The 18,475-nt window shown below is 38.6% G+C and overlaps 3 protein-coding genes across 3 annotated transcripts; 1 reads left to right on the top strand and 2 right to left on the bottom strand.

The window, feature by feature from the left end:
- Positions 1-2,665: 2,665 nt before the first annotated feature.
- On the bottom strand, positions 2,666-6,291 carry LOC126630849 (mRNA-decapping enzyme subunit 2-like). The gene is made up of 8 exons (XM_050301053.1): positions 6,200-6,291; positions 5,748-5,899; positions 5,135-5,262; positions 4,791-4,886; positions 4,005-4,157; positions 3,606-3,709; positions 3,451-3,518; positions 2,666-3,131 (listed from the first exon to the last, which is right to left on the bottom strand). The coding sequence occupies exons 1-8, from the start codon at positions 6,277-6,279 to the stop codon at positions 2,941-2,943; spliced, it is 972 nt and encodes a 323-aa protein (XP_050157010.1). The 5' UTR covers positions 6,280-6,291; the 3' UTR covers positions 2,666-2,940.
- A 4,666-nt stretch (positions 6,292-10,957) lies between these two features.
- LOC126614383 (uncharacterized) lies at positions 10,958-11,866 on the bottom strand. Its single transcript, XM_050282042.1, has one exon. It carries the CDS (start codon positions 11,864-11,866, stop codon positions 10,958-10,960), a length of 909 nt encoding a protein of 302 aa, XP_050137999.1.
- A 3,944-nt stretch (positions 11,867-15,810) lies between these two features.
- On the top strand, positions 15,811-18,354 carry LOC126620941 (uncharacterized). The gene is made up of 3 exons (XM_050289274.1): positions 15,811-16,111; positions 16,568-16,964; positions 17,821-18,354. The coding sequence occupies exons 1-3, from the start codon at positions 15,925-15,927 to the stop codon at positions 18,119-18,121; spliced, it is 885 nt and encodes a 294-aa protein (XP_050145231.1). The 5' UTR covers positions 15,811-15,924; the 3' UTR covers positions 18,122-18,354.
- The last annotated feature ends 121 nt before the right edge of the window (positions 18,355-18,475 follow it).

Below are 18,475 nucleotides of genomic sequence, written 5' to 3'. Positions count from 1 at the left end.
GAGAGCTGTTATTCCCACCTCAATGTCTTATCTTCCCACCCACTTTTTTATGAATTTTTTAATTACAAATTTGTCAATTTGTAAAATGACTAATAAGGACTTTAGTTACCCTCTTTTGCGTTACTCTTTTTTTTATATAAAAAAAAGAAAAAAGAATGAATTTCAAAGATGATGTTTTTATGGAAGAAGTAGATGATTATCTTTCCGTCGAAGAGGTAAAAGATAATTTTATATGGGTCATCTTGATTTGTCGACATCGTATAATTGAACTCTCTGCCGCACATTTTAACGTCGATTCTCATGCCAATATTATAAAATATTATGTTAAAAACATGAGGTGACAGAACGTTTATAGAGAGTTCCACTTTTGAGAGAATGTTCATAACATTTATCGTTGGAGATATTGAGTGATCATGGAAGATTGGGAAATATTTGCAACACAAAAACAAAATGCCTTGTCAAGAAAGCAAAGCTAAACGTGCTTTTTCTTTTCAGAATCATCAATGGATTCACTACTTTCTACATCCCATATACAAAGAAAGTCAAAAGGACTGCACACTTGATGCATGGTGGTGGAACATCATGACTGCATTCATTTTGATGCGCATGACTCTTACGATTTGTTCCACTAATTAGAGAAACAACAATTCTTTGGACCACTAATTGCAGATTCTAGGTCTTCTTTCTTTGTGGTGGCCAAAGAATTAGAAAGAGATTTCTTGGCAGTCTCATCCTTAGACTAATATTAGACAAATTATATATCAAACATCCTTTCCAATTCTTGGGTGGCCCCATGAGCCGTTTGGGTGTATCTGTCATCGTATGACCACAATGAAAGATAAACACGGGTGTTATAGAGACAATTTGTGAAAGTTTAGTTGTTTATCTCTTATCATGTCACTGCAATGAAAGATATAAATACTTCAACGTTATTGACCGACCTGTGAAAGTTTTTTCTTCAAAGAAATAAACACTATTGTGGGGGATGGCCCATGTGGCATTTGCGTCTTTCTCTCATTGGGTTACCATTCAGAGAGAGATACACACACAAGCACAATAAGGCCGTCCTGTGGAAGTTTCTCTCCTTAGTTTGATACTCTGATCATATAATATAAGGGCATAGTCGAGAACGCGTTGGGTCCATTATCTAGATGATGACATGGGTGTAGCATATGTATTCAATTCTACATAACAAGTCGATCAAACCAAACAAAAGTAAATGAGAAAAATGACATCTTACACATATCTAGTGTGATGGGAAAGCCAAGACCTAGGTCCTAAACTGAAGGGCAAAAGACAAAGCCAAAAAGGAAATGTAGCGAACAGGAAGAACATGAGCCACATGGCCGTGCCACCACAATTCTCAAAGCAGATAAGAGAGAGAAGACACCACATTCATAAATAGTCCAGGGAGAATGTATGCCACAACTAACCGTGGCCAGAAACCCTTGTAGCACCACATGGGACTCACAATCACAAACAAACAACACACAAAGAAGGCAGCTCGTATTTCAAACATATACCGACATGCATACAAAATCTACAGGCCTACATGAGAATCCTCACAATTGTCGGTAGCTTCGTTAATCAAATATTTTTTTAAGATACTCCGGAGTATGAAATATTCTGAATGTTTTGGCGTTTTTAAACAAAAATTTAACTGTTAAATCCGCCTTCGACGTTAAGACCTTCCAATAGTGGTTTTATTGGAGTTTAATTTCCATATATAGGAATCAGAGTATCTGAGTTTGATTCATATAACAACGTTGCCGTGGTGGTGCGAGTTACGGTTACGAGAGTAATATTCTATAAGAATCAAACTCATGCAGGCCATATATCACACAAAACTAAACAACAGAACTCACCCATACTAAACTAAAAATTTTCGGCATAGTTCCAGTTGGGTTCCATTTTTACTATGTAATTCAGGGCATTATAAACTGTCAAAACAAGCATTCTCCCGGTTGAAAATCATGAATTATGTTGAAATTTTCAGGTCATCAGGCCGATGGTTCACTCCAACAACACCGATATTGTCCCTACTTAACCCACCTGCACAATCCTCAGGTGTGGGATTTTATCACAAAAAGTCTCGGTGTTAGTTAGAGTGGGTTAATTCTATTTAAAGTGTTTTCTCTCTTCCCTCTTGGCCGATGTGGGACAATGGGTTCCAACACTCCCCCGCACGTGAGACCCCATTTATGGGTCACATGTGAAATTCCACACATCGACAACCACATGGAGCCATGTCGGGACTCACCCAATCGCGCGGAATCATTGGGGACCCACCCAAACACGTGGCATCTTTGGCCTACGTGGACAATCGCGCGGGGCCAATGAGGACTCACCCAATCACATGGCAATACGAGCCCGTCCCCTGGCTCTGATACCATGTTGAAATTTTCAGATCGACGGGCCGAGGGTCCACTCCAACAACACCGATACAGTCCCTACTTAACCACTTGCACAATCCTTAGGTGTAAAGTTTTATCACAAAATACCTTGGTGTTAGTTAGAGTGGGGTAATTCTATTTAAAGTGCTTTCTCTCTTCCCTCTTGGCCAACGTGGGACAATGGGTTCCAACAAACTACGAGTTGAAAAAGATAATTAAGAGACCAGAATTCACAAATGAATATTTGTAGAGGACACGGCGCAAGAGCAATATATCACAATGAAGAACACAAATCACGTTGCTGTAGAATCTACCGTTCTCGTTCATCATACGCGTCTCGGAGTTTACGAACCGATCATCGACTCAAAATGCATATACTTTGCCATGTGTGGGTTTCTAAACAGAATATACACAACCCCACAACTGAAAATCTAACACCAACGATGTACATCTGACATGAGGGGCAACTCTCCAGTATATGCGAATACAAACGAACCGGGGATATTAACCCAGCTATGCAAACTTGAACCGCTTTACAAGAAGCAAGTTACATTGGAGAACGGAAACCAGCATCAATTGCTTGCAAGACTGGAGCTACGTCAAACCTGAAGTTTCTGAAACTGTTGCCTGCTCCTGTGTCTGGAGGACGAACCTCGGGTTCAGGTTTAGTTGGTTGGCTCTCCACTATCATGGTGCTACTCCCTATCGAGCTGCTTTTTGTATTCCACACGCTGATTCCTAAGAAGGATGAAAAACAAAGCTCATCAGAGAAGTGGAAAAGAAATTTCAGTACACGTGGGTTTTTATAAGGATCAATGACAACTCAATATTAACATGAGTGCTCAAGTTTGATTAAACTTGTATACTACAATATGCCAGCACTACTGTAACCGGGTATGAAAACCGACACCTGGTGGAAAATTAATTATGTTCATATGCTTTGATTTCTCCAAGTTTGTAAGATTCATCTTTCATTTTCCTTTTCCTTTATCCCACAAGTTTAACATAAACCTGACGCTTATAGGCTACCGAAAGATTTCAAAGGAAGGGGAAGAACCTTTGAGAGGCATATCAGGTCTTGGAGCAACAGGAGACTGATGTGATAAAATCCATGATTTCATTGTTCTGTTAGAAAACATTGATCCTATTAGACATAACAAAAAGTTGGAACGGTTGAGAAAGTAATTAAAGTTATAAATCAAAATAACTTACGCTAGAAAAGGTGACACCATGTAAAGCTTGAGGCCGGTGATACCACGAGATATCACATCATCACTTGCAGGCTGAAGATCATCCAGCCGGTGCCATGCAATTTCCTGCAAACAAATACAAACGGTGTGCGCTTAGCCAATGATATTGTGCAGGAAAAGAGGGGCATATATTCTATGAAGCGATAATGAAGACATTAAATAAAATATAGAGGTCACACAGCCAAGAAAAAAAACCCACAAATTAAGTACTCAATAAATAGATAACTCTGCAACTTTACCAAAGTGTGACCTACAATGAAAACTACAAGTGGTGTTCCTTCAGGATAAATTTCACTAAGAAATTTAAAACTCTGAAAACATAAATGATGAAAAAAATGTGGATGCATTAAGAATCACATACACTGATCTCCTTTTTGGTGAGTGGTGCAAAGGCAGTATCCTCCCTCACACCAGCAATAATGTACAGCCGCACCCTTTGTTGTCCAAATATAACTTCAATATACTCGTCTTTGTCAAGAAGATTTGTAACATCAAAACCTGTTTCTTCCAGGACCTGCATTCATCACAAAGAGCCAGGTCATTTTTAACATATGGAGGTTCACAAGAACTGTCTAGATTGTGCGTGCCTTCAGAGAGAAGAAATGACACCTACTGGTGTTAAGTTTAATACAATAAATTTCCTCGTAAAATATGCAATTTCCATTGGATGAAGCCATAAAACCAGACTATTTTCTCCTAACTATCACACTGACAAAGTTCAAAAACATCCTCAGTCTCCTACACGTCAGAGAGTCAGGAAAAAGTTGAGTTCTGAAACGTTTCCTTCCATACACACTCCTAATGTGTCACAAAAGTATAGGGCAATAACATTGTTACGGAATGGATATGAATCATAAAATCATAGCGCCTGTAGTTTATCTTGTCTGCTCAGCAGCAATTCTTATTACCTTAAGAAGATGAATATACATGCATCATGGAAATAAAATGTCAGATTGAATATTAGTTGTGCACACACCACCCAACCTCTGCCCTCACAACACATCCACCCGCGGAGAGAAACATAGAGATATAATTTTTACAATATTGTCAATTTCACTGGTTCAAGGCTGTGAAACCTCGCTGTAGATATCTGGGGAAAAAATCGATCTGGATTAAAAAACGAAACTGCCATATGGAAAAATCTTACTTCTCTGATGGCACATGCATGGTCTTCTTCATCTTTGTTCTTTTTGCCACGAGGGAAACTCCAGCTTGACCCTTTCCAACCCTTCACGAGTAAGCACTGCAGTTGGCCAAATGTAAATTAGTACAAGAGAAACAATCGCACTGCTTTAAGAAAGCTCTAACATTTGACTAATAACTTCACCTCATAAAGAAGGTTGTGCACGGACATAACAAAATATCAACCAGTCATCAAGTTTAAAGATACCAAATGGTTTACAACATTAGAAAAATAGCTTTTAAAAAGTCGTTCACGTTCAAAAAGGATTGAACTTGGGAGGTTCTAGAATCATTCACAGAAATCCTCACCCTTTCAAAGGTTTCATCCAAAATGATTGCGCCAGTTACAGGAACCTTGACCTTGTAAGAAGTGAAGTCCTTAAATATGTCATCTATATGGGCAACATAAGGTCTAAGAACATCACAGCTGTTAAACACTGAAAAACATTTAAGGAAAATAAGGCTGTACTAATAATGGGAGGAAATTATAGATGGACTAACAAAAGATAAAAATGGAGCAAGGGTATGATAAATTGGAACAGACAAACCATATGTGGTACACAAAAGGTCCATAGGAATCTAAGAGAAGTATACAAGTGATACAAGAAATTCAGGCATAGAATGTTTTTGGTTTTGGTGGGGTTGATACACATCAACATGGCATAGCTAAGAACTTCAAGCTTTGCCAACCATAGTGTCAGCAATGCTTTCAGACAGGCATTGTCAAACTCTCCATATGTGCAGGAGCTGCAATAACCAATTTGGGCTATGCCCTGCATGCGGAAACAATACAATGATGCTATAGGAAAGCAGGTATTAAGCTAGATATTGCTGGTACAGGAGAGAGGGAATGTGGGGACAGATATGTGTATATTGACTTCACCACGGTGTATAAGAAACAGAAAGATAAATTTGAGGATACATAAAGAAGTGAACTCCTTCAAACTAAATGACTTCAGCGATGGATTTTTCTCCACTGAGTTGTCCTCATAAAACCAATGAGCATACTCCACGAGAAATAAAATCCTCTCAAATGATTGCAGGTCTTCTTTTGGCACATTTAGAACAAACCGACTGCCAGTAAATGGTAAAAGAAAAGATTCAGATGCATATCTAAACAAGTTAGAATAATATAGACAAACCGTAAGCAGAAGGAGGGAGAGAGGAAGACCAAACCAATTGGCAATTTGAATCTTGTTTTAATGAAATGAAATGAAACTGGGATGCATAAAAGGAAAAGCTTTGTAGCAAGAAAATTGCACAATTCATCAAGCTTCCAAGTTCAGTATATAATCGTTTGTTGTACCTAGGACTCGTCACTAAAAAGCGAAAGGAGAACAATGCTAAATCTGAAAAGAGCGTGTCTTTACGGACCTGCAGAGATCATCAAGGAGTTCTTGGGGGGGAAGGCCGTTCTTCAGTAAAGCACTCGATGACCGAGGGAGGCCAGACATGGCTTCCCTTTGCTTCTTGTTTTGTTTCCTGATACATTTAAAAGCAAAACAAATGTAAATGTGGGTAATTTAGGATATACTCCAAAGTTCAAAATCTGCAACCTAACTAAGCAAAGTAAAATGAAACTAAATACGAAAAGTCTTTAGTTCCATAATATTCGTCAACGCACATCTTTTAAATCCTCAGCATTTAAGGCTACACTGCAGACGTTGCAGCTACGATGATGGGCATCTTCATCTTTTAGATTTTTTTGAAAAACAATGCACTAACACCATAAAACACACAAAACTACACTCAAAAGCTCCAGAAATATCCCCTAATGAATTTAATGAAAATACTCGAACTTACTTTTTTATTCGGTATAATCAATTCGACTTGATTCCACATTACTACAACCATTTCCCCTTTCAATTACTTTCTTTTCTTCCTTTTGTCAAACAATTACAGCCCAAAAGCACAATTTATAACATTTGTGACAATTTTTGAAATGAAATAACAACATATGTATCGCATAAATACACCGATGAGGCTAATAATACCCAGAGAGCCATAGATTTCAGTACAATCAGTCGCTTCTAACTCTGAGCAAGCCAAGCTGATTGAATTCAACAACCACCATGATTCAATGGATTATCTTTACCACCAAATCTAAAACAACAATCTTAAGAAATTACTACAGCATCCATCCCAGTGCTTTCAAACGTCGTAGTTTGAAGCGGCCGAGATCTCGCCCCAGTAAATGACCCAACAAATTGCACAGAGAGAGAGTTGAAGGGAGAGAGAAGAAACCTTGGTGTTGAATGTTGAGTTTCGTCGAGGGAGTTGTGGATAGAGACTACAGTTGCTGAGTTTATTGGAGGGGCTTTGCGAAGAAGAAGGTGGGATTTTGCGGAGGGGGAGGACTCAGATCACTCAGCACCTGTGCGACTGCCGAGTGGTGTAAGCCTATGAAAACTAGCTTTGGGTGTGCAGGGAATTTGGATTTAAGAGGATTTTATTTTAGTTGATTTTTTTAAGTGATAGATTTTAATATATTTTAATATATTCTACGATTTCATATGGATTTTGACAGATTTTTATGGATTTCTATAGATTTGTATGGATTTCTTTCATGAATTTCTTAAGATTTCTTTTTTGACTCCTATAACATAAATTCTTTTCTTAGTACACAATCTAAAAAATACATAAGCATGTGTATATTGATATGGAAAGTTTCTTTCCCTTTCTCATTTGAATTGTGATTTTTTTACGAAAAATAATTTTAACTAATCAAAACAAGTAGTGCTTCTTAAATCAAATGTTTAAAAAATAAACCTTTTTCCTCAACAATTGATTAGTTCATAATGTGTTATTCAGTCTAAGTACAGTTACCAATATAAATAGGCTTTGGAAGATGCTTGCACCCTTGCACTAACATGATTACTGAAAAAGAACAGAAAGCTTGAATTGGCAATAATATTCTTAGTAGTAATTTCCAAGAGTTTAATTAACATGGTAAAAAAAACTAACACATTTAGATATAATGCATAATCATTACAAGAACTGCTAGTAGCTATTAACACTTCTCATCAAAGCATTACAAGAAATACTATTACACAGTCCAAAATAAAGGAAATAAAAATTTCAAAAAATATTGTACAATTCAAAAAATTCAAGTTAGCAACTGGGACGGTGACAGATGAATGTGAGAAGAAATCAAGTTGGTATGTTCTATGTTTGAAAGAAAATGGAGAGTGAGAAAGAAAGATCGAGTTGCATAATAGAGAGAGAGAGAAAGAGCGAGGGGGTTGAAAAGAAATCCTAGGGGTGGAGGTAGGATTTTGTTATGCTTATAATCCCTTCTCAAATAGTACAAAATCTCTTATTGAAAGAAATCTTTCAAAATCTATGAATTTTTAAATACCTATAGTTTTGCATGGACTCTATAAAAATCCTTTAAAATCTCAATTGACTACATTAGGATTCTAAAGTCTTTAAAAATCCTGTAATTGACTACCCCTTAATTGACTATCCCTGTATTTGAATGGATTCTTTTAAAATATTTTAAAATCTTAGTTGACTACACCATGATTCTAAAATCTTTTAAAATCCTTTAAAATCCTCATTCGACTACACCGCCCTTTATTTATATCCCCTATGTGTTTTCTTTTCCTCAATATTTCAACTTTTTTCATACGGTATGTGCTCCTAAACTCCAAAAATCAACGGTTAAATCTTGTATATTATTATTCTTCATTTTTTTTTAAATATCCAAAATCACTCAAAAAAAACTTTTTTAAGCTTGGACACATTGACTGCATCTTTAGTATGAATGTATCACCTTGTGTTATAAAAAATGGACGTTTTGATATAAGCGCCTCGTTTTTTTATTTTTTAGACTAAACATACACTCCTTTTGAAAATTTGATCAAACATTTTCCTAAAATTTTGGTTATTAATTTTAGTTTTTCACATAAGTTCAAATTTTTTTAGAATTTTAGTTTTTCACAACTTTTCCTGGACATTTCCTTTTTTTTTTCTTTTCCTCTTATCCCTATATTTATGCATTTATTATCCATCTCTATGCATTTTTTTATTGTTTGTTATAATTTTACTTTTTTGTGTGAATATAGTAGAATATTTATAAAAAACAATTGTCAGATTTTATTATTTAGAACCCAACACATAATAAAGATTTGTTTGATTATATAGCTACGTCTATTTACCTATAATATGGACACATTTGTTTTCTAGTGGATTTGATTTTTTGTATTTCTCGGTACATTTGGAATGTAAATGTACCAAAAGGGTTATCTGATAGAGACATTTGGTTTTGTGGTACATTTGGAATCTAAACGTACCAAAAGGGTTACCAGACAATGGGCACATTTGAAATTTTGGTACATTTGGCTTCTCTATACATTTGAAATCTAAACGTACCAAAAGGGTTACATAACAATGGGTACATTTGGTTTTATGGTACATTTGAATTTATGTTACATTTGGTTTCTCGATACATTTGAAATATAAACGTATCAAAAGTCGATACTTTTGTTCTCAAATGTACCATAAGTTTTAAGTATATTTTTTTTTTATATCTATAGGTGAAAAAATATGTATTGAAGACTTTTTATTGAGACATTTTTAATAGAAAGAGATTTTTTTTTTTAAATACTGATAATAAGGTAGTGAGGAATTAGTTAATTAATTTATTATTTTATTTTATTTAAAAAATGTCATTTAATGCGTAGAAGGAGATTGATGAAATTAAATTCCTATATTATAAGCAATTAGTTGCTAAGCTACCTATGCCTCTATATAAATGCATTTAAATTAATGACATGGAAATTAAATAAATAGAAAATTATTGAGGTGGCAATTGATCAAAGCACCTTAATCAAACCTTTAAATGGGATGAATGTTTTATCTGACAACTATAGAAAAGATATAGGGCATTCTAATTTTCCCTATAATTCGTGTAAAACATCATATTGCTGTGCATATGGGATCTCTTTTTTATAGACATTTTTCGCAATTTCACAATTTTTAGATGATTTGAAGGGAGGACTGTATGGACCAAAACTCAACACGACATAATTGCGCTAACTCTATTAAGATGACAAAAATGCTCCTTAAAAAGGTGGCAACATGCACACAAAAATGATGGATTTTTTGACAGAGATTAACTATGATGATACATTCACACTAAAAATGTAGTCTTGGTGATAAAGAGAATGAACCAAAAAAATGCTACAACGAAATCAGATTATTGGTGAAGACCAATGAGAATGAAGCCTTACTAACTCAGTTAACTGCTAAGCAAACTAATTAATGTGCTTAATCCAAGCAACTATTAACCAAGCAAGCATGAAAACTAACACAGCCATGATTCTTAATACAAAATACTTATTTGTATGGCTTTATAGGTTAACTTTAATAATTAAATACTTAACAAAATCCTGAAGAGCAATAGCCCATGGTCAGTTTGTATAAACAATATTTTGTAGCTATTTGCACATTCAGCAAGCTAACGTCCTCAATTTTCATTTTCCTCATTTTGAGCTCTCCATGCCAACTTTCAAAAGTGAATCTTTTTGTTATTTCTGCAGACATTTGGAAAATAACTGTTTACTACCTTGCCTTGTATTTGCTTGCAGGAACCCGGGTGGCAATGGCACTCCTGAGTGGCTAGCGAATGTTATAGTTGCTGTTGTTGCGTGCCTGACTGGTGTATCTCCTTTCATATATTCATCTTCCAGGTTTTTGTTCATCTCAAAGCAGTTGGATTTTTACGGTGTTGTTGCGTTCTCGAGTGAATGGTGCCATATATATCGTATTAATTTTTACGGAGAGAACTTCACTACCTTGTTTTATATTTAAACTAACTTGGATGATTCGTCGCTTTCTCTCTAGGTGCCAAGAGAGTGATTGTCCTTTCAACGTGCGTGCTGTTTGACCTCTCACTTGCGGTTGTATTTTTTGGTATCGTTCCACCATTTACCACAGACACATCCAGAGCTGTAAATGTAAGTTTCTGTTAGCAGTGCACCTACCTCCTGGTGTGTCCTTACCGTACTTCCTAATTTTGTACGTCGTATACCAATGAAACTTTGTACCTTGTATTTACGCTCATAAAGCTGTTTTTTCTCTGCGCGATCCATGACGTTGTTTTTTTTTTTAACCAGAGATAGAAATATATTAAAGACGAAAAAAGATGTTTACATCCTTAGCAAGGAAATTAAACAGAAAATCAGGGCCAATACAATCCCAAGTAAAAGATCGTCCCTCCTTAAAGGCATACTTAGCCACCGAGTAAGCAGCACGATTGCCCTCTCTAGGCACAAAAGCAAAAGAGACAGACCTCAACTTTTGCGCTAGAACCTCAATGTCGCCAAGAATGCATTCAATACTAAAGTCAGTCACCACTTCCTTCTTCAGCATCAGAATAATCATTTTTGCATCAGATTCGATGACAATATCATCAAATCCGTGGTCAATACATGCCAATAAGGCTTCCCTTATGGCAAGAGCTTTCGCAGCAGCTGCACTATGGCAAAATCCGATGCCAGACCCACCAGCAACTTGAAACAATCTAGCAAAATCACGACCCAGCCAACCCACCCCCATACGCATTGTACTCTTACACCAAGCCGTGTCAGTATTAATCTTGATGATTCCATACCTTGGTTTCTGCCACTTACCACAGGTATTCCCCGTGTCTTTTATAGTCTTCGACAGCCTAGGGCTATATTCAGCAGAATCCCGAGCCATAGAGACTCTGTACTCAGTAATACTCTTCGTCCAGGCCTCCAAGATCTCCAAAGGCTGGCGATGGATCACATTAAAAACCACCTCGTTTCTATTTTTCCACAGTCTCCACAGGCCAAAGGCAAAGTCTTGGCGGATCTCGTCCGCATTATCCCTGTCCTTAACCTGCGCACAAAATTTACTCCAACTCTCTAAGAAATCACTTCCCTCCAGGACATGGGAATTTAGGTGTAGGGGAGAACAGAACCAGAAGACATGACTAATTTCATACCGGAAAAACAGATGGTTTTCAGTTTCATTGAAAGAATTGCATACACCACAGACATTGTCAATTTTCATGTGACGCCTCTTCAGATTGTGTCTGGCCGCCAGAGCATTATTGCAGCAGCGCCAAATGAAAATTTTAATCTTATTTGGAACCTGCAGACTCCAAATGTTGTTCCATACTAGATTTAGCTTGTTAAACTCACTGGGGGCGCCTCGACCTTTCCGTCCCAGAGCTCAATTTTCCATAAGATTTATAGCCAGACCATACCCAGTTTTGACAGAGTAAATCCCATTAGTAGTATGGTGCCACACCAGACAATCATCGATGCTAGCATGGCTTAAAGGAATGCTTAAGATCGGTAGCACATCATCTCGACTGAACCCGTTCGAGATCAAATCAGTCCTCCAAGAGTTGGTAGACGAATCAATTAAGTCACTAACCTTGGTTTCTTCAAGATTGGCTTTCGGTTTGACTTTAAAGGTCAGGGGTTTCGGGAACCACGGGTCCTTCCTGATATTTATATTGTTCCCGTTACCCACCCGTCATCTAAGCCCAAGTTGCAGCACTTTCCGGGCTTCGAATAAGCCTTTCCAACCCCACGAAGTGTTCTTCCCTCTAGGAGCTTCCCCAAAGGGTTTCCCCGGGAAGTATTTATCTCGCAGCACCGAAGCAAGAAGGGACAAAGGATTTTGGGTGATTCGCCAACCAATCTTAGCAAGGAAGGCAAGGTTGAAGCATTGGATGTCCTTAAATCCCAATCCTTCAACCTTTTTTTGCTTCATAAGCCAATCCCAGGAGATCCAGTGGATTCCCTTATGTTGATCACTGCCTCGCCACCAGTAATTCTGAATGGCTCTTTCAATATCTCGACACACACCAATGGGGAGCTTAAAGCAACTCATGGCGAAGTTAGGCAAGGCCATAGCCACTGCTTTCACAAGAACCTCTTTTCCAGCCTGAGACAGGAACTGCTCAACCCAACCTGACATGCGGGCTTCAATCTTATCCCGAATTTCAGCAAAAACCATTTTTTTAGAGTGCCCAAAATCAGCCTGCAAGCCTAAATATTTCCCAAAACCTTGTTTGCATTGAATCCCCAGGGTGTCCACAATTTTAGCCTTAATACACTTCGGGGTATTGGCACCGAAGAAGACTGAACTCTTGGCCAGGTTAACCTCCTGACCAGAGCTCTGAGCGTAAATCTTTAAAACTTCCACGATACTTTTCGCTTCCTCCACAGAAGCATTTCCAAACACCACATAATCGTCCGCAAAGAAAAGATGCGATAGAGGTAATCCGGTAGGAGAAATCTTGAACCCGTGAAGGGCACCCTGTTCCAGGCTTCTCTTAATTAACATAGAGAAGCCTTCAGTGCAAAGAAGGAACGGGAAGGGGGAGAGAGGATCTCCTTGTCTAAGCCCCCGTTCCGGCCTGATGTACCCAGATGGGGATCCATTTATAAGAACACTAAAAGATACAGTAGATATACATTCCTTGATCCAGCTACAGAAAAGAAGGGCAAACCCCAAACTAACCATCATACCCATGAGGAAGTCCCATTCAATTCAGTCGTAAGCCTTAGCCATATCAAGCTTGATAGCCATACCAGGATGGTCCCTTTTCTTCTGATGGAGCAAGGAGTGGAGGACTTCATGCACCACTAGGATATTGTCTTGAATTTGCTTCCCCGCCATGAATGCATATTGGTTATCCCCAATCACTTTTGGCATCACCTTCTTAAGCCGATTAGTAAGAACCTTTGCAATGATCTTATAGATGACATTACATAACGCAATTGGCCGATATTGCGTCATATTTTTGGGGCATTTCACCTTCGAAATGAGCACTAAGTTGGTATAGGCCGCCCTTAACCTCATTTGAGGCGAGCTCATTAGAAATATAGGCCGCCCTTATCTCCTCATTCAGTTGCTAGATCAGTTTCAAGGAATTCCTGCCTCTCCCTTTGTACCAGACTTTTAATCTTTTTCTGAGATGTTTCACTTTTTCGTAAAAACGGAACGCATGAGACCCATTGATCTTATCTCTCCATTCTTCAACAACCAGGTCACGACATTCTTCCAACCTGCTCCAGCGGCTGTCAAACGAGAATTTCCTTCCCCTCCAATCCGGGATCTTATCAGTCGAGAGAAACAGAAGGGCATGATCAGAACCTTCCAAGATCACATGCTTAATTTTGGTGTTTGGATACATTTCAAACCACCCTAATGTTGCCAGCCCACGGTCTAGGCGTTGCTGGATAGGCAGAGATTCCCTATTGTTCCTCCAGATGAAGGGGTAGCCTTCATGACCCAAATCCATGAGCTCGTCCCGAGCCACAAAATCTCTAAAGTCACGCAGACTAGCAGCCGATCTATAATTCCCACCCTCTTTCTCTTCATTACAGAGGATATCGTTGAAGTCGCCTAAGAGGAGGCATCGGTCCCTATCTTGGCCAATGCGCATCGATAGTACTTGCCATTGCTCCTTTCTCTTCTTTTCATGAGTACTAGCGTAAATGGCGAATAGTCGCCAGTTGCAATTCATCTTTTCATCCCACAGCTTGAGTTCCATAAAAAATTCCTCCGATTTTGTTAGCACCACAAGAGACTCATCTCTCCAAAAAACACATAAACCACCTCCAATGCCCTGAGGCTCAATAGCAAACCAGTGTTCCATACCTAGACTCCTTTTCAGATGGACAAAGCTCCTACTCTTATTCTTAGTTTCCAGCAGAATAACCATATCAGGGGTGTGAAGACGGTTCTGCTCCAGCAAATTGTCAACTGTCAGGTCACCCCCGATACCCTAACAGTTCCACGTGATTATCTTCAGATCCATGATGTTGTTGAAATATCACTAATTGGAAAATATTTTTATTTGTCCTTTCAATAAGAATATCTAGATGTACGGATATTTACAAATACTATATGGTTTCTGAGGTTGTGCATGTTGTAGATACAAGAAGCAGCTTTGGTGAAAAACAAGATCCTAGGTCGTATGTGTCGCTGTTTTCGCACTCGTGTTTGTAAATGAAGTGCTATGCTGAAAAGTTCAGTGTTTTACCACGTATGGATGGACTTAGCTTTCTCTCACAAACTTTTGACCTCAGATGCAGGAAGTTCGGAGGAATTGGTTTCTTTGGGTGACATGAGCAGCGTAGATGGATGGCACATTATTCAGTATTCCGGAGGACAGAATGCACCGACAAGGTTCGATATTGCACTCTTCTGGTCACAGAACTCTACCCGGATGGCTCACGAGGTTGAATGGAAGAGAGACGAGCACACTCCCCTTCTAAAGTTAAGAACTGAGATGGGCATATTGACTCCCAAGTAGAAAGAGTTCCTTCAAAGCTTCCTCCTTGGGGCTCGCTGTTTGGCAAGTTTATGTCCCCCACACCCTTGCATTTTTGAGCAATCTACCTGTTAATTTTTAGGTGCTTCGAATGTAATTTATACGTTTTGCTTGCAATTACATAGGAACTTTCAGATTGAAGAAAAGAAAATGAATCATGCATAAGCAGACACAAATTAAATGGGTATATGAGTTTCAATATAGCATTACCGTTATCATTTTTAAGTTTAATTAAGCATGCAATTTTGTATTGAAGATATTGTCATATGACATTGCGCTTGTAGTGACATGTTGATTTACCCGAAATCTTAAAGTTGAGTTCAAATTATAAATCTTATATGCATGATACTCGTCCTTTATTAAAGAACAAAAATTCATCTATACATACTATTTACACATTATCAATAACAGAAACTCCGTTGCATAGCCATACTATTGTCCAACAACAATTAAAACCTTTACCTTCACAGTTTATAGGCTTAACTTAGACCACAAAATCATGGGCTTTATCCATTACCCCAACGAAGTAAAACTGTAAAAGAGTGGGGTTTTACTTTTACCTGAAGTGAAATGGAAGAAACAGAGATACACACGTGTGGAAGGAAAAGTTAGGTAACTCAGTTAATATTGGCGTGAAACAGTTGCTCCCTCATCAGACCAAACACAGTGGCTTCCCTCATCAGATGTCATATAGCTGAAACAAACCCCAAAAAAAGAAAGAACCTGAATCTGACATAGAGAGAGAGGAGGAGGAGAGAGAGACAGGGTCCAAGAAATGCGGACGATACCGTTGGGAATATCAGCAGCATCCCCAACCTCCTTAAACAGCTCCTTCCTCAACACTCTCAACCTCAACAGACCAAACCCTCTTGTTCCTCTTAGTAATTCCACTTCTTCCAGGGTTCCTGTTCCTGCCTCCACCTCCACTGATGACTTCTCTCTCCTTCACTTCTCCAAATCTGGTGGGTAATCCAAAAGCTTCTGTCTTTTTACTTGTTTTACTTCAATTCCTTAATTTCTATGTCAGAAAGTTTTTGGGTATTTTGTGAAATTTAGTTTTGTGTTGACTCCTCATTTGGGTTATGAATAATCAAGCTTAGTTTTTCTGATTTGTTTTGGCAATCAACAGAGGTTTTTCCGTTGTGGGACTGGTTTTGTAGGAAGCACTTCGTTCATAATCGTTCTTGCTAGAAGCGCTTTAATTAGAAGCACCTTCGTGTTTTTATTAAAAACTGCTTTTCTAGGAAGCACCTGCTCTGATCTATAAACACTTTAAGTGTCGATCGTCAAACATGATTAGAAGCGCTTTTGTTTGTCTGACGCAGATGAGTGATTGTCTGTTTTATACTCAAAAGTCATATGGGAAATTTGGGTTTTTGAGATTCTATTTGGATGATTTTTTTGGTTATTGGGTGTAGGAGTTTGCAGAGCCAGTCAAGTGGCTGATTTATTTCCCACGGTGTCTCCCGAGATTGTGGTCCGGGAGGCACGGTTGGAGGATTGTTGGGAGGTGGCTGAGACTCACTGCAGCTCTTTCTTCCCCGAGTATTCTTTTCCCTTGGACTTCGTTTTGAGGATTGACCGGCTGGTGGGGATGCTGGCCGGATTTTCTCTGCCGAATGGTTGTAAGAGAACTTGTCTGGTTGCTGTGATTGGTAATGCTGGTTATGAAACGTTCCTCTTTGGGAGTGATGATTTCAAGGTTGGCGGTTTTGATGGGAAGTTCAATCTCAATAGGAGGTATGTGGCTGGAATATTGACTGTAGATACTGTTGCTGATTTTCTTCCGAGAAAAGGACCTCTTCGTCAGAGAAGGTCAGTTCATAATTACTTAAAAGAAAATTTTCTTTGACTGTTAAGCCCTGAGTAGCTTATAGTTTTCTAGTCGAATTGAATTTCGATGAAACTTATTTGTTAACCATTAAAGAGTTGAAGTAAATCAGTACTGTTGTCTATGAAAAACCGGTCTTTTTTGTGCAACATGATATGAACTGTTTATCATCTCGTTATGGAGAAAGGTTTTTATTGTATATCAGAAGCTTTTTTCATAACACAGCTATCAGATTAACAGGAGATAAGAGGATTGATTTGTTACTTTCTTCACTGATTAGTGTGGAACCACAATTAGCTTTTCTCGTCCGCTTTATCAGCGTACAAAAAACCATTATCTTTGGCATTGTTTGGTTTCGCCCCTACTTCTTTTGATCTCCGACATCATTCCCCTTGGCCTGTCTATAGAGAACCTCATCCGAACCAATTACGTGGGTTTTTCCCAGGCCCTTTCCAGCCTCAACGCCCACCCTCGTTTCCTTCCCTAGCCCTTTTCTGTGTCTGTTCTGAATTTCTCTTCACCACATCAGCTGTTGCAGCTCAAATATTCATCTCCTGTGCATGTGCAAATGATGTGTTCTCATCTGTCACAAATGTAGTTTCTGATACATAGGCGAAAAGAAATTCTTAGATTCATATCGCACATTAGAAATGATATGGTGTTGGCTAGTACCAACCGTAGACCAACCCTGATATTCAGTTTCTTGTAATCGATGAGAGTTCAACTCTCCGAACCTTTAAATCCAGTGACTTCAGATGTTCATTCTAAAATGTGGCAAGATATATAGTACATCTGGTATACATTCTTATTTACATATGTGCATGAATTTTTCGATCGCAGGACTGGAGTTGCGTACGTATCAAACGTCGCTGTCCGGGAGACATTTCGACGAAGAGGAATAGCTAAAAGGCTAATAGCAAAGGCAGAAGCCCAAGCCAGGAGCTGGGATTGCCGTGCCATTGCACTGCACTGCGACTTGAACAATCCCGGGGCCATAAAGCTGTACAAAGGCCAGGGTTTTAAAAGCATCAAGGTGCCGGAAGGAGCGAACTGGCCCCAGCCCAAGACCGGTCCGGACGTTCGCTTCAACTTCATGATGAAGCTTCTGAACCCCAAAACTGCTGGCTTAAGAAACGAATAAGACGGACAAAAGAACAGACAATTGGAAGGACAAAAGAACAGGAACAAAAACTAGGATGTTTGAGAATAGGTTGTATAAAATTATGTAACCTTAAGATGAATCTGTGCTAGCAACCTGTATTTTTCGTTGGATAAAACACTAATTTTGTAAATATTTGGGGGGAGGTCTGGTTGGAGCATCTTCATATCTTGTGAAGATATACTCCTGCCCAATTTATATTTCTCCAATTTTTTCAGAGTCGTGTAACATGTCGTGCCTGAAACTGCTGATCACCAGCACCGCCATGGCGGAACTAAAGACAGCCATGGTACCAGACAAAGAAAATACAGAAATGTGCTGTTCCTCGTATACAAA

Source organism: Malus sylvestris, chromosome 1, assembly GCF_916048215.2.
Source record: "Malus sylvestris chromosome 1, drMalSylv7.2, whole genome shotgun sequence".
Lineage (NCBI taxonomy): Eukaryota > Viridiplantae > Streptophyta > Magnoliopsida > Rosales > Rosaceae > Malus > Malus sylvestris.
The sequence above is the reverse complement of the archived record's forward strand: the minus strand, read 5'-3'. Positions and strand labels throughout refer to the sequence as shown.

Coding starts and splice junctions, on each gene's coding strand:
- LOC126614383 (XM_050282042.1), bottom strand. CDS start 11,866: ATGAAAATTGACAATGTCTGTGGTGTATGCAATTCTTTCAATGAAACT.
- LOC126620941 (XM_050289274.1), top strand. CDS start 15,925: ATGCGGACGATACCGTTGGGAATATCAGCAGCATCCCCAACCTCCTTA. Junction 16,112..16,567: donor CCTTCACTTCTCCAAATCTG/GTGGGTAATCCA, acceptor TATTGGGTGTAG/GAGTTTGCAGAGCCAGTCAA. Junction 16,965..17,820: donor GGACCTCTTCGTCAGAGAAG/GTCAGTTCATAA, acceptor TTTCGATCGCAG/GACTGGAGTTGCGTACGTAT.
- LOC126630849 (XM_050301053.1), bottom strand. CDS start 6,279: ATGTCTGGCCTCCCTCGGTCATCGAGTGCTTTACTGAAGAACGGCCTT. Junction 5,263..5,747: donor GAAGGAGTTCACTTCTTTAT/GTATCCTCAAAT, acceptor AATGTTTTTCAG/TGTTTAACAGCTGTGATGTT. Junction 4,887..5,134: donor TGGATGAAACCTTTGAAAGG/GTGAGGATTTCT, acceptor GGCCAACTGCAG/TGCTTACTCGTGAAGGGTTG.